The sequence below is a fragment of the Mauremys reevesii genome, unplaced genomic scaffold (assembly GCF_016161935.1).
Source record: "Mauremys reevesii isolate NIE-2019 unplaced genomic scaffold, ASM1616193v1 Contig50, whole genome shotgun sequence".
Lineage (NCBI taxonomy): Eukaryota > Metazoa > Chordata > Testudines > Geoemydidae > Mauremys > Mauremys reevesii.
Window position 1 is genome coordinate 360,986 of NW_024100863.1, and position 15,462 is coordinate 376,447.

The window sequence follows — 15,462 nt, forward strand, 5'->3', positions numbered from 1 at the left end:
CTTCGGGGGAGGGGGCAGGTCTCTGTGCTGTTGCTGATGGGGTGCCGGCACCTGGCTGTGTTGCAGAAAGTGACTGAGGGGCAGCAGGAGAAGCTGGAGCGCCAGCACTGGGCCATGACCAAGCTGCAGCACCATCAGGAGCACATTTTGCGTTTTGCCTCCTGGGCCCTGGAGAGTGACAACAACACTGCCCTGCTGCTTTCCAAGAAACTGGTGAGTGACTAGACGGGCAGGGGGATGGGGTGCAGCACAGTGGGGCCCATCTAGTGCCAGGTCCCAGACCTTGATCTTTGGCTCAGCTGTACTCGCTGCAGGGTGCTCTCCAGGCTCGGTTCCGGTGGAGATCATCTCTCCACTTGGCTTTCTGAAATGGATGAGGCTCCTGCAGGTGTTGGGCAACATGTCATGGCTCAGGCGACTGCACCTGCATTCCTCCTCCATGGTCCAGCAAGGACACCCACTCCAGGCTCCACAGCTGTCCGCTCTTTTGAGCGGAGACCCATGTCTCTTCCTCCTGCTTGGGGTATTGCCAGGCTGTGCAATTCCCTGACTACACTGTAAATCCCCCTGGCAAGTCAATGCCCTAAGCAGGCCAACCCCTGCACTTTATCCTCAGTGTGGTTGTCCCTGGTTAGTTACCACTCAGCACTTATTCCTAAGGTGAAAGCATTGTAGAAAACATGAAAGCAATAAAAAAACATGCATGTGTGCTGATAAGCTTAGTAGAGATCACCCAGGAAGGGTTCTTACTGGTGATCAGTCCTTCATACCTCAGCAAAGGGTTTTTTCTGGGGTTACAAGTTCATAACTGCTTCTGCTGAGAACAGGCACCCCTTTGAATAATTTGCAGTCCTTTATACAGCTGTGGTCTTTGACCCTGAGATTCCATGAGCAGACAATCAGTAGACTTGCACTTTCCTCAGGGCATAGCTAGATAAGTTGTCAGGGTGATTTAACCACTGGAATAAATTGCCTAGGGAGGTTGTGGAATCTCCCATCATTGGAGATTTTTAAGAGCAAGTTAGACAAACCCATATCACGGATGGTCTAGATAATATTTAGTTCTGCCATGAGTGCAGGGGACTTGACTGAAGACCTCTCGCCCCTTCCAGCCCTGTGATTCGAAGTTCATGTAAGTCCATCAATGACTATTTATTTAGCCAAGATGGTCAGGGATGTAACCCCATGCACTGGGTGTCCCTAGCCTCTGATTGCCAGAAACTGGGACTGGATGACAGTAGACGCACTCGTTAGTTGCCTGTTCTCTTCATTGTGAAGCACCTGGCATTGACCACTGGCAGAAGGCAGGCTACTGGGCTAGATGGGCCATTGGTCTGACCCACTCTGGCCCTTATGTTCAGAAGGCTGGGTATTTGCATAACTGCAGGAGTGGGATTTACATTGAGCCCCTTGAAGCTTATTACTAAGGCTAAGATTGTGTCTCAGAGGTCATGGAAGGCATGGGAACTGGGACTTATAGAAATCTCGGACATTTTCTGCTTCAGCCACTGGGGCAGTGGCTCTGGAGCTCCGAGCTGCTGTGGGAGGGTGGGTGCAGGCTGGGGGTGGCTGTTTTAGGTGCTTCTGTTTAAATGCACCCTGGCCTGCTAGTCTTCTGTCAGTTCTTGGATTGAGTGGGTAACCCTCTCCCCAGCACAGAGCTGATAGCTGAGCAGTTCTGAGCCAGGTCAGACCAAGCATTGTTGCGGGGATGGGGCTGGCATTAATTATCCTTGTTGACTCCTCCTCTGGGAGGAAACATCTGAAGTGGGTATTCACCCACAAAAGCTTATGCTCCAATACTTCTGTTAATCTATAAGGTGCTACAGGACTCTGTCGCTTTTTACAGATCCAGACTAACATGGCTAGCTTTGAAGCTTCCCTGTTTCCATAACATTGTCTCATTGGTGAACCAACCTGTGACAATTGGGGGGAGGCTGAGACCAGCATATTCCTCCCCCCCCCCCCTCCGAGCTTCAGCAGCATCGTTACCCTGGCTGTGACCATCTGTTCCCCTCCTTCTCCCCCCACCCCAGATCTACTTCCAGCTGCATCGTGCCCTCAAGATGATCGTAGACCCCGTGGAGCCCCAGGGAGATATGAAGTTCCAGTGGGATCTTAATGCCTGGACCAAGAGTGCGGAGACCTTCGGTGAGCCGTGGGTCTGTGGGTATCTGGGAAACTCACTGGCTTTGAGAAGGTGCAGGCATTTGTGGTGGAGGGAAGGGGATTGCAGAGATCCCAGACTGTGTTGGCCCCTGTATTCCTCTCCCCCCCCCCCACCCCCACCCCCCAAAAGAGTTGTGCTGTCTGTGCTGGGAGCCCAGTGCTCTAGCTGTCCCTCCTCCCCGGGGGCTGGGTCTTGGCTGTTGAGTGACTTGTGGCAGTGGTCCCCTGCTGTCCTGTGTACGCAGGTCCCCAGCCCATACCATAATGTCAGAGCCAGGGATGGTGCAGATGGGGGGCGGGGGGGCGCCACTGCACCTGGAGAGCCTGACATCAGGGTTCAACCAACACCCAGGTACTACCCCTGCCCCATTGGGCACAGCCGAGTGGATCCCGTGTGGAGGGGAGTCAGGCAGAGCAGCTCTTGGCCACACTCCTTGTAGTTGGACTGTGGGGCCCAGTCCTGCAGCTGCTTTCTGATCATTAGGCTCCACCTGAAATCTTCACTCCCCCGCAGCAGGGCCAGCCAAGGGTGGGGAGTGCTGTAGTGCAATGTGGGCATTAAACCACTGTGCCACAGGAGCAGATCCCAAATGGCCAGCCTGCCTCAGCGGCTCCTTGTGCTATTTTTATTTCCAGGAGCTGTCATGGGACACACCCTGCTTGTTGCAGCTTAGACATGTGCGGCTGGGACTGGGTACACAAAGGGCTGTGGAAACCCAGAGGTGGACTTAACTCAGGCCTTGGTGCCCTGTTCCCTTATCGGGTGCTTCTGTTTAAACGCACCCTAACATGCCCATCCTCTCCCCAGGAACAATAGTCTCGGAGCGGAGCGGTGCACTGCAAGCCGCGGCCCCCAACGCGCAGATCCAGCGTGCCAATGCCACTGGCCCGGCGGCGGCAGGAGGAGGGGTGAAACAGGTCTCCGGCACTCCCCAGGTACTGGCTTCTCTTACGAATGTCCCTCTCATGGTCCCGAACCGGCCCGAGGCTGCTGTCTCCCAGAGCCAGCCTCCGCCTCTGCAGCCTCCAGTGCAGCCTGCCCGGATCCCCACGGCCCCCATGGTTAAGAGTGGTGCCGGCAGCACCTACGTACAGCCCATGCAGCTCCAGTTGGTGCAGCCCCACGGCCTCCTACAGATGAACGGCCAGCTGTTACTCCTGCCCCAGGTCAATGGGACTCAGGTGGGTGCCACGCTCCAGCAGCTACCTGGCAGATGGTAGGGGAGCCTCTCTCCAATGGTAGCGGCAGTGGGGTGGCCCATGCACCAGGCTCCACCCTTCCCATGGGTTAACAGGCACTTCTCCCTCTCCCTGCAGGGCGTGCAGCAAGTCTCAGTGCAATCCACCATCATCAGCAAGGGACAGCTGGCCCCAGGAGCCCTACTGCAGCCCATCGTCTCTCCCAATAGCCAGGCAGACTGCTTCATCAGTGAGGGTAGCACCCCGGCATCCTCTGCTGTGCAGGTGAGCAGACAGGCTCTCCAAGGTTCTTGGAAGGGTGTCTAGACAGTAAAGTAAACCCCGCAGCTGGCCCATGGCAGTCAGCTTGGGCTGTTTCATTGCTGTGTAGACTTCCAGGTTTGGGCTGGAGCCTGAATTCTAGGACCTTCTGGGTTGGGAGGGTCCCAGAGCTCAGGCTCTGTCCCAAGCCTGCCCATTACACTGCAATGAAACAGCCCTGTGAGCCCAAGTCCGCTGGCCCTGGCCAGCTGTGGGTTTTTCTTGACTGTGTAGACAGATCTACCCAGAGGGTCCCCCTTTGGTGTCCTTTCCCTGGTCCATTGGACACTCACAGAATTCCTGGATCCTCTATTCCCAAAGGCACAGTACACCACCGCTTCGAAGGCAGCTCCGCTTCACACAGCAACTAAATTTGTGTTTAGAGAAAGCAAGTACCAGTTCATTTAACACAAGTGATTCAAATGCTAGAGAACTGTGGGAATTGAAGGGTTACATATGAGGTAAAAATCACAACACACATTCTAGGGCCTAAACTTAACAAGATGAAGTTTTAGGCAGGAGGGGGTTTCTGACTCAAGTTCTTCTCCCAGCATTTAACAGCTTGGTGCTGTGATCTTTGTTTTCCCAGAAGCTGGCAGTGGGCTTGCTTACTTCCTGGGTGTAGGATGCAAAGTGAGTCTTGCAGTACAAAAATCCATTGTCGTCCCTTGCAAACCGGGTAACCCCAGCTGCTTGTATTTTCCTATCTAAAATCTCCCCCCAAGTTTGCAATTAATTAACATTTTGCTCAGATGGTAAATAAGCATTCATTGTGAAGTGTGCAACGAACAGTTAACAGTGTAGGCAGATGGAGACAAACATTTTCAGCTTGTTTATCAACTTCTGGTGACAGGCCCCCGCTCAGACCATAATTTTACTCCTGGGGAAAATCTGCACCAAAGAATAAAATTCTGCACATAATCTTTGAAAAGTCTGCAGAATTGTGCATATTTGTCAAAATAAAACAGTATAATCATTCCAGTTGCAATTATTTTGGTAACCTATTTCAAAATATCTGTGAGCAAGTATGTCTGTAATTATACAGAGAAAAAAAGATTCGGTAAATGTTTTTTGACAAATAGATTCCTTACTAGGCATATTAATACAGAACTTTGTGTAATTAATTTAAATTACAATACAGAAGTATTTATTCTTCAAGCAGTGTCCCTGTGGGTGCTCCACTTCAGGTGTTTGTGCACCCCTGCGCTTCTAGTCAGACTTGTAAGGGAAGGGACTATTCCCACTCCTTCTTTGTGAACAGCCTCTCTGACATGCCTGGTTCTCCAGGTTTTAAATGCTGTCTCAGCTGTAGATTGTCAATACCAGTCTCAGACAGTCACTCAGTGTGTCTGTCTGGGAGAGACTCACATTGCCCAGAAGTGCCACCACTGCAGAAAGCTGACAGCAAGAACTAGAAAAGCTAGGGATCTCCAGTTAAAACGTACGATGCTGGAGAAATCCCTTTGACCTGTGTCTGATCCTGAGCACAGGACCCCTTCCCACCAACACTCACCCACGGTGGCATTGGACATGGGATCCTCTTCCAAAACAGCTAAGGACCCAATCCCGCAGAAAGCCACAAAAAAGCGGTCTCCCTCCTTGCCTCAGCAAGAATCGCCTCTGGGTACCATCAGCACCCAGAGCCACGGAGCAGCACGAGGGTGCCACCTGCTGCACCAATACATTTCAGCAAGTCTACGGCACTGGCAGCAATCACAATGATTTCTAATCAAATCCTGCCTCCTCCGTTGACGCCAAGCTTTGCCTGTGCGGCAGCAGTTTGTTAGCCAGGCAGACCTTTTCACATCACGTCCACTCCAGGAGCGCTTCTCTTCAGTACTGACGGTACCCCCAGAAGCTCTTGAAGAGGAAGCAGAAGCAATTGAAGAGCCACCACAGGGTGGCACCATCCCATCCACCCACATCTCTTCGTCTCTGGATAAAATACTAATGCCGCCGCCTCCGACATCAGGCAATGACTTTAAATCCTTCCAGGAATTATGTAAATGAGTGGCTGACTCCCTCAACATTTCCTTGGCAGAGCTGCTGAAGATGCAGCATAAGCTGACAGATTCTCCATACATCTTCTGCCAAGATTGCGCTACCCATCAATGCTGCCATCATGGACCCAGCCAAAACTGCCTGGCAGACGCCAGCTACAGCTCCACCTTCTTGTAAAAGATCAGACAAGAAGTACTATGTCCCAGCTAAGGGAGACAAGTTTCTGTTCGCTCCCACTCCTAATTCATTGGTGGTGGAGGCAGTTAATCAAAGGGGAGAGCAATGTCTGACTAGGTTATGATAAAGATTGGAAGTGCCTAGACCTCTTTGGCAGAAAGGCCTATTCCTCAACGACCCTCCAGTTTCTCATAACAAACTATTCTGCATTACTGGCAAAGTACACACAGTATTTTTTGCACAATGGCAACTTTTATTGAACATCTTCCAACAGGTAAAGAACAATAAAAAGCTGCATAACAGAAGGCTCCCTCATTGCCAGAATGGCCTTACAGGCTTCCTTAGAGTCCACTGACATGGTGGCCGACTCCATCGCCACCTCCATAGTCATGCGGAGGGCATCCTGGCTCCACCTTTCAGACTTCCCCAAGGAAGTTGAGGCAACAGAAGAGGACTTGCCTTTCAAAGGTCAAAAACAGTTCGCAGAAGGCGCAGATACAACCTTACACACACTCAAGAATTCCTTTGACACATTGAAAACCCTAGGAATATATGCCCCTGTGAACAGAAAGAAACAGGGCAGATTTTATACCCAATGCTTCTGCACTGCCCTGTATGCCCAACCTCAGACAACATGACCAGCACCACAACCAACATCAGACAAGACGCTGCCAAGCCCCAAAGCAGTCAGCAATGTCTCAGCCATCCACTTCCAGACAAGCATTTTGAAGTATTGGTCGAGGGCACGAGAGCCCCACATACTCCACTGTCGAAGTCCCTCATAACCTCCTGCCCATTTGGGAACTACCCAACACCCTTCTATCCAGTCTGGGCAACCATTACATCAGACAAGTGGGTTCTGGAAATTATATGCAAGGGCTATTCTATCCCTTTTCCTCTATCCCGCCTACCCACCCCCCTTCCCCGTCCCTCTTCAGGGATCCATCTCATGAGCACTTGTTAAAGCAGGAAGTAAACCACCTCCTGCAACTAGGTGCTGTAGATCCCGTACTTACCAAGTACAGGGGGAGCAAGTTTTATTCTCACCCAGAAGAAAACAGGCGGATGGAGGCCCATGTTGGACTTGCACAAGTTAAACTATTTGTCAGAACACAGCACTTCAAGATAACCCTAGCAACCATAATTCCAGCATTGAAGAAGGGAGATGGGCTGTCGGCCGTCGACCTACAAGATGCCTATTTTCACGTCACTATTCATCCAGTGCCCAGAAGGTTCTTTCAATTCACACTTGGGAACCTCCACTACCAGTACAGAGTGCTCCCATTCGCGCGCCAACAGCAGGGAAGCGTTCCTCCTCAAACTGGATGTTGTAGCGCGCTTGCGTTCTACATTCAAAAATCATCTCAGTTTATATCCATAACAGAACATTCCCAAGGTCAAACCATTTCCAGACAGCGACTGTTGAAATGGATCTCTGGCTTTATCAGATTATCCTATCGAAAACATGATCTGGAACCTCCTTACAGACTTCGCGGGCGCTCTACCAGAGCTATATCCACATGAGTAGCTTTTCTCAGCCGTACCATCATTGACATTTGTAAAGCAGCTACCTGGGCATCAGTCCATACATTTTCCAAACATGATGCTTTAGAGCAACATTCAGCTGCTGACGCTCGCTTTGGCATTCAGGAACTCCTCTCCAGAGAGGGGCACTGCTCTCCGGTCACCTATAGTGGAGCACTTCCAGGGACACTCCTCGAAGAGAAGGCAGTAACTGAGGTTCTTTGAGATGGTTGTTCCTGTGGGTGCTTCACTACCCCTCTCCTCCCCTGTGCTTTGGGGTTTCTCTTTGATCCTCTCGGGTAGAGAAGGAATTGGGGGGCGGTTGGCTGCGCCCGCTGGGTAGTCACTCAGAGTGACATGAGATTGCTGTGTGTGCATGGCCAACTAGGGCACTGCTACTACAAATCTCAGACTAGAAGTGTGGGGGTGCACAAACTGCTAAAGTGGAGCACCCACAGGGACAGCCATCTCGAAGAACCTCAGTTACTGCACAAGGTGAGTAACCTCTTCCTGCACCTGTGAGAAGCAGTGTAAGGGCTTGGGGAAGTCAGGGGTAACAGAAGAGCTGAGAGAGGGAAGGAGCCTAGGAGCGAACCTGGAAGGTGTTGGGTGTGGGTGGGAGGCTTTTCTTTGGGGACGAGGGGGGGATTGTTAGGGTATTGGGAGGCCTCCCTCAGGCAGTCCCTGGTTGACCCCAAGCCTTTCCCATTGTCAGGCACCTCTGCCCCTGTCCCCATACCCCTCATCCTCATAGGTCTCTGCAGCTCCTGTCCCCAGGCTCCATGCTGTCATCCCACTAGCTCCTGAGACCATGCTCCAGTCTGTCGTCCCCGTCCCCCCCCACTAGCCATTCTGAACCCCAGTCTGTGACACCCCCAAGCAGCTCTGTGTTCCCCACTCTGTCCTAAACTGGCTCCATGGACAGGGTGCTGTGATGAACTTCTCCTGGGGAATTCTGCGGCACTGGGCATAGAATTTCGTATTTTCCTGCATAAATTTTGCCTAAGTGCTGCAGTTCTGCCTTTTGCCCACCAGAGGCCACTGTAGTGCTAAGCAGCTGGCTGTTCTGGTGCCACATCGGCCTCTGGTGGGCAAACGGCAGAACTGCAGCACTTAGGCAAAAAATTTTAGGCGGGAAAATACAAATTCTGCACGTCCTCCGATGTGCAGAATTTCCCCCAGGGAGTAGTAATTTTCAGTCTACAGACAACCCTTGTGTGTACACACACACGCATATCATAATTAAAATGAGACAAGATGGTAGAGGTAATCTTTGTCCAGTAAACTACGCTTCTTGTAAGCTTGTCTGTCTCTAACAGAAGTTTGTCCAGTCAAAGATATGACCTCACCCAGCTTCAGTCTCAGATATCCTGGGACACCAACACTGCTATAGCAGCACTGCATACGACAAGTAGAGCAGTGGGAGTCAGGCTTCCAGTATTAACCTGACATGATTCTGGCAAGTTAGTGTATAGGTACCAGATCCAGGAGATTCCTGTAACTTGTCTACTCCTTGTAGGGTGCTTAGGATGGGTATATGCCAGTACCCAGGGTTGTGTGGCCCCTCAGCACTGCTTGCCGAGAGCATGAGGGAATTTTGTCTGATTGCTATGGGTCTCTCTCACTCATGCCCATCATCCCAATCGGGGTATGGGCCGCCAACAACAGATATCCATAGTCCTCTATCGTGGGCCATTCGCGCTAGCTGGTTCCAGGTATAGCCCATTTTTTTGCTATCAGCCTGAAGGTCACGTCGCCAGGTGTTTCTTAGACGGCCTCTTTTCCGCTTGCCTTGGGGGTTCCACCACAGTGCCTGTCTGGTGCCTATCCAGCCCCACCTTCTGATTTCTTCCTCTGCTGGGAGTTGACGGCAACAGTCGTCTCTGTCCATCTTGCGTCCATTTTGTCTTGCTAATGCCTGGTAGGGTCAGGTTGTTGCTCCTCATCTCTGCTGCAGCCTGCGCCGTCTTTCCTGACTTGTACATGGTCCTCACGTTCCATGTGCCGATGGTAATCCTCCTGGTTGCAAGAAGGGTAATCGGCTTTGTGGCTTCCTCGCGGCTTTCACCACCCAGCATCATGCGTCTTCGAGTTGAAGAGCCTTCTTTTTCCAGGCTAAAAGTCTGTTATCTCTATTGTTGGCGTTTCTGTAGCAAGTAGATTTTTTACGGGGTGGAGTTGCTAGCCCCACACCCAACCCTCCTCCTTTACCCTGACTTGGGACAGGCAGATGGCCCCAAAGGACCTCTCTGGTGGAGTTGATTGCTATGGGTCATCCCCCCTGAAACCACTAGCCTTTGGCAACCTACTGCTGTCCAGACAGATAGTGATGGGCTCACACCAGTCCCCAGACACTGGGCAAGTTCAGCCCCTTATCCACTGAACACTCATCAAATCACCAGGCCTGCTAGTACCATCCACCAGCTTGTAGGAAGCAGCTCTCAGGGCCAGCCTTTCGCTTACCACCACGGCATGTAGGCCAGGTCTACACTACAGACCTGTATCAGTATAACTACATCACTCAGGGGTGTGAAAAATGCACACAACTGAGTGATATGGTTATACCAACCTAATCCTTCCATGTAGACAGGGCGCTGTGAGAGGGCTTCTCCTGCTGAGGTAGCTACCCGCCTCTTGGGGAAGTGTCTTCTCTGCCTCCCAGAGATCACAACCTTTTGATGTTCGCCTGCAGACAGGGGAAACCCGGGCAGCTGCTTCCTTCCTGTTTAGTTTCTGTCTTTGAAATTCTCACAAGCCTTCACTTGCATCCAGTCCAGACTGTTGTGAAATACACAATACTTAATTTACGTTTAAACAGACAGCTAGATACACTACTTAACTGAGATAACCTGTTTGTCAGTTTTTGCTGCTGGCTGATACCTCAGTACAGACTTCAGGAATATATTTTCAGCAGGCATTCATAGCACTTGTGCATTCGTTCACTGAGATATCGAGCATCAGTGCGGACACCAGTTTTCATTTGAGGCCTCAGATGCATGTACCAGAATCACGCCACCCCTCTGCACCCCTTTGTCAGTTGGCATTAAGAGGTTCTTGGGTAGAGGCGGGCCGGCAACTGGGAATGGGGGAGATTGGGGTCTCCCAGGGTTGGGGGATCTGGTTGAGTTCTCCTTGACGTGTCCTCCTTTTCATTCCTTTGCAGCCCATGGACACCCAGGAGGAAGGCATTGGAGACCTGGGTAAGACTGTGGGGAGCCTGGGGGGGAGCAGAGTATCACCCTGTCCTTGGAGCTCCTGGCTGGCCCCAGAGCGAGGTGTTGGGGCTTGTCAGAGGGTGGCATGGCACCGTGTGGGAGTAGCTCCCCTGTCCTATTGCCCTTCCAGCGGCCCACATCCTCCGCAGGGACGTACTTTGTGTCTCATCAGGGCTGAGCATTGATGCCCCACTGAGATTAATTGAGGAGACCCACCAGCCATCATTCCCTGTAGACTCAGGCAGGCTGCTGGAAGGCTGCCTTCCCGCCCATGCCAGGGCTAGAAACAGGCTGCCTCTTCTGGCTGCTTTGGGATTTCCCGTGGCAGCATGGCTGGAGATGGGGGAGGTGGGGACAACCAGGCTTTGGCGGGGGAAGAGGGGGGAGAAAGCTGCCTGACTCATGTCTGGCTTCTCTCTCCCCAGCAGACAGCACTGAGGCCCACGTGTCAGGAATGAAGAGGTAAGTCAGCTGAATCCTTGCCCTGGTGTCTGGGGAAGGAGTGGGGTCCTTGTCATGGTGTGGGGCTGTATTTGTCAGCCTGCTGCATGCTGTCTGTCCCCCTTCCTCCTGTGGATCCCCTGTTGCTGTGACCTCCTCCACCTGGGTGTGGGGCAGGGGTCATGCCTTGAGCCCCCCGTGCTGCATTGCAGGCCCAGGCCCTCGGACGGCAATGTCATGCGCAAGGTGCCGCGGGTGAGCCTGGAGCGGCTGGACCTGGACCTGACGGCCGACAGCCAGCCGCCTGTCTTCAAGGTCTTCCCCGGCAACAGTAACGAGGACTACAACCTGATCGTCATTGAGCGTGGGGCCCAGCAGGCTGCCGCCCAGCCCCCCAGCACCATAGTCAAGGTTGGTGCTGCTTTGGGGTACCCGGTTGGCCTGCTCTAGGGGGCCAGTGTGGGGCTATGTCCTGGTGGATGGTGCTGGGGTCCTGGCCATGTGGAAACCAGCCCCGGGGGTGTCCCTGTCCCACTGGGAGTGCGTTGCTGGGCTGCTGGGAGCCAACACTAACCCTGTGCTGTCCCCCCAGGAGGAGCAGATGGAGGCAGCAATCGATTATCCGGCAGAGGATCCCAGAGACACCAAGCCCGTTGTCCTGCCCCAGGACGTCCTGGCCACCGAGGACTCTGTGTCCCGCCTCATCTCCCCCAGTGGCAGCATCGGCTCCAGTCTGGATGTGACGCCAGGCCAGAGCCAGGAGGGGGCCATGGAGGCGGCCAGTGCTGCTCACTGCAGAGTGTGCCGGAAGACAGGCTCCGTTGTGATGTGTAACCAGGGTGAGCAGTGCTACCATTTGGACTGCCACCTCCCGGTGCTGCAGGAGATCCCCAGGTACCTATCCCCTTCCCCAGCCCTGGGGTCTAACGGTTGGGGAAGGGAGGGGCTGGCGGGGGTTCTGTCCCCAGCTCGGGGGGGGGGGGTGTCTGGTGGGGGTGCTGGGAGCCAGGACTCCGGGGTTCTATCCCCAGCTGTACTACTGATGTACTGAGAGAGCAGATGTCCTCTCAGAACTGGAGTCCCCTGCTGTGTGGCTGGGAGTGTGGGGGTGATGCTCACTCCTCTCATTTGCCTCCCCAGTCAGGAGTGGAAGTGCCTGCTGTGCCAGGAACTGCCAGCGCCTGGTGAGGAGGACGGCACCAACTTCTCCGCCTCCGAAGATGACGAGGGCCCCAATAAACTCTCCCCCTTGGAGCAGAGGGTTCGTGTATCGGGCTGGGGGCCAAGTGACAGGGATCTGTTTGGAGAGCAAGTGTCTCTCTGCCTCGGCACACCAGGCAGGGGGTGGGCGTATGGGCAGAGTGCTCATCCTCTGCTCTCTGGGCTGGCCATCTGTCAGTGGGGGCACATGACTGGGTCTGGCCTGGTGCCTCAGGGCCTGGCCTTGCTCTTGTGTGATTCCTTGGAGCCACAGCCAGTGTTGGGGTGCTGGGGGGGTCTGGCCTGGCCCTGAGTGGGAGGGGAGTTTATGGGGTCCCTGCTCCTAACCCTGCTGTGTCCCCCTTGGCCTGGCAGAAGTGTGAGCGTGTCCTGCTGGAGCTGCTGTGCCATGAGCCGTGCCGGCCTCTCCACCGACTTTCGACCGCCACGGTGAGTTGGGGAGGGGGGCTGTGCTTGATTCGCTGGGGGGTACTTGATGCTGTGTGGGGGTGTGCTCACTTCATGGGGCATGTGGGGGATGCTAAAGGTGGGGGGGGGGCTACCCTTGATGCATGGGTTGTGGAGAGCCCCAGGCATGAGGCAGTCTCACTAGTACTTGAGTGCTGGGACCCTGTTCTGGGGAGAAGGTTTCTGGCATGTGGGTTGCCAGGGAGAGGGGTCATAAGAGACAGGGTGGGGCTCAGGGAGGGCACGGGCCTCTCTGGTCAGTGGGGCCAGGCCTGACCCCTGTCATTTCCCCCCAGGAGGGTCAGGACACTATCGACCTGACCCTGATCCGAGCCAGGCTGCAGGAGAAGCTCTCTCCACCCTATGGCTCCTCCGAGGAGTTTGCCCAGGATGTCTGGCGGATGATCAAGCAATTCAATAAGCTGACAGAGGTGAGAGGTCACCTGGGACCCTCATTCCCCTGGTGGCAGTGGGGAGAGAGGCATGATCCTTCTGGGGCTGGGGCAGGCAGGGGTATATCCTGATCGTAATGAATTGGCCAGGGCAGGTATAGGGTGCACCCCAGGGGTGACCAGAGCTGAGGCACCTCGCTACCGCCTGAATGAGGCTCAGCTCCCAACACCCCAGCGCCTCTTCTCTCTGCCTATGTGGGCTCTGCTGTCTCTCTTCAGGCCAGTTCTCAGATCTGCTGCTGGCACCTTTTCCCCGACACCGCCTCCCTTCCTGCTGTTTTGTTTCTTCCTGTAACTTTCTCTATCTCCATTTGCTTTCAGCCCAGATGGTAGCTGGGCCTCAGCTGTAAAGCTCATGGCCAGCCGTTGGGTGGGGGAGACGCAGCATCTACCTGAGAGGAGCATGTTCACCTTCTTCTGGTGATCTGCCTTCACCCCCAAACCTTGAGTGCACAGTTTCCACCATAGGCACAACTCCCTACATACAACTCGCTGTGACTAGCGGCCAGCAGACTGCTGGGGCTACTGCCTCCTGCTAGAGACCCCACCCTTGGGTGAATGGTGTATGTGCCCCAGGGGGTCCTGTCAAACAGTGCTCTCCGCTAGTTAGCATTAGCAGGTTCCTGGGTGTCAGTAGAGGAGTGTCCTGGTTCTGTCCTGGCAGGAGTGGGGAGACTCTGGCTGCTCTGGGAGCAGGCCATGGTCCATTTTGGATGATGTGGGGGCATATCCCAGATTTGGAGATAATGGTGGGTGTCTCCGGCTGTGGCTCCTGACCCCGGCCTCTCTGTGCTCCCCTTCGCCAGGACAAGGAGGATGTCCAGTCCATCATCGGGCTGCAGCGCTTCTTCGAGGCCAAGTGGAGTGCGTCCTTCGGCGACCGGAAGTTCTCCTCGGCACTGGTGGAGCCCATCCCCTTAGACGAGCAGCGGAGCGAGAGCAGCAGCAGCTTCACCCACCGCAGCTCCCCTGCCGGCTCCCTGGGCGAGGCCCCAGCTGCCTCGGCGGGCACTGGGGAGGAGGAGTGAGGGGCTGGCCCGCATCGACCGGCGCAGCCGCCCGGCGTCCCACAGGCAATGACCAAAAGCGCCTGGGACTCGCCTCTTGCCCCGGGTCGCGTGGCGGCAGCGGGACAGCCTGCCCCCCACTCGAATTGAAATTTTGTTGATGGGGAGCCCTCTCCTCCCCATGCCCGTTCCTTTGCCATGAAGTCTTCACACACGGTTTGCATTGAGGTCACACCCCCACCTCCCCCTCCGGTGCTGCTCTCTGCCTTGATTGCAAGTGGGCGGCGCGCACACAGGCTCCCCCCATCTTTCCTCTGGGATTTCAGTGCAGGGTGGGTGGGGGGCGCTATCTGCAGGCAGAGTCAGGCCAAGGGGTTGTGGCTGGGTTTAGTGGAGCGCTAGGCATTGGGCCCTCGTCCCTTTCCGCGCTGGGGACCTAGCCCAGCGCCTGGGCTCACCTGCCCTGATGGTGGGGTCCTGGGCTGAAGTGCTGCTCTCTGCTGCCATGCGCATGGGATCTTGGGGTGACTGTGGGGGCAGGTGGGTCAGTGAGGAAAAAGGCTGGCGGGGTTGGTTCCCAACAGCTTGTCCTGCTGGGAAGCTCCCTGGGTTTGCCCCCATGTTCATCTCAACATCCCTGGCACAAGTGCTCCCCTTCCAAGCTATTCCAAGCCACTGTCAGCTGTAGCTGCGTCCCTTCTCTCCCCTCCCCCTGCTTGCGGTGCCGGTGCACTCCCTCCCTCGCCCACGCCAGGGGAAGCTGCGGTTCAGTGATTTTGTAACTGACGCCCGAGGCAGGGCCATTCCGACTCCTGTACCTGTCCTGGCAGGGCAGCCGCTTTCTGGCCTGGTTCTTTGTCTCTCTCCAGCGTGCAAGGGGATCCCAGGCTGGGCTTCGCTTGTATATTTTAGATGGCTTCTTTCATGTCCCCAATAACTGTTTGCGACCTGTGCGATGGAAACTTGTTTCTCTGAGAACGGAATAAATCTTGGGTTTTATGTACTGCTCTGCCTGGTGCCTCGTCCTTCCCGGGGCCAGGCCAGCCCCCGCAGGGGGGTGGGGAGGGAATCTCATCCAGGCCTCTGCCCCCAGCTCTGGCTGTGGCTCCACTTCTGTTCCTTGGGCCCGCAACCATGGCTCTGCTCCCAGTCCCACCTGTGGCCGCAGCTCTGCTCCTGGCCTCAACTGTGACCTTGGCTCCCAACGATGGCTGGGGGGAGGGGGTCACAGACAGGATTAAGGGGGACTGCTGATCTAGTGGGTAGAATGCTGGGGTCTCCTTTACCTGCTGTGTCCAGCCCCCTGCC

At 54.7% G+C, this 15,462-nt stretch overlaps 1 protein-coding gene across 2 annotated transcripts in view; it reads left to right on the top strand.

The window, feature by feature from the left end:
* Nucleotides 1-15,157, top strand: part of LOC120394321 (transcription intermediary factor 1-beta-like) — a 56,145-nt gene extending 40,988 nt beyond the window's left edge. Inside the window, exons 7-18 of one of the 2 annotated variants that reach the window (XM_039518582.1) lie at nt 67-213; nt 2,037-2,151; nt 2,978-3,105; nt 3,487-3,633; nt 10,535-10,571; nt 11,012-11,048; nt 11,240-11,438; nt 11,620-11,921; nt 12,168-12,288; nt 12,603-12,677; nt 12,992-13,126; nt 13,954-15,157. In XM_039518582.1, coding sequence (XP_039374516.1) covers nt 67-213; nt 2,037-2,151; nt 2,978-3,105; nt 3,487-3,633; nt 10,535-10,571; nt 11,012-11,048; nt 11,240-11,438; nt 11,620-11,921; nt 12,168-12,288; nt 12,603-12,677; nt 12,992-13,126; nt 13,954-14,175 — 1,665 coding nt within the window. In that variant the 3' untranslated portion in view covers nt 14,176-15,157. The remainder of the gene's footprint in view (nt 1-66; nt 214-2,036; nt 2,152-2,977; nt 3,106-3,486; nt 3,634-10,534; nt 10,572-11,011; nt 11,049-11,239; nt 11,439-11,619; nt 11,922-12,167; nt 12,289-12,602; nt 12,678-12,991; nt 13,127-13,953) is intronic. The other variant, XM_039518583.1, reaches the window with a different exon arrangement.
* Nucleotides 15,158-15,462: the final 305 nt, after the last annotated feature.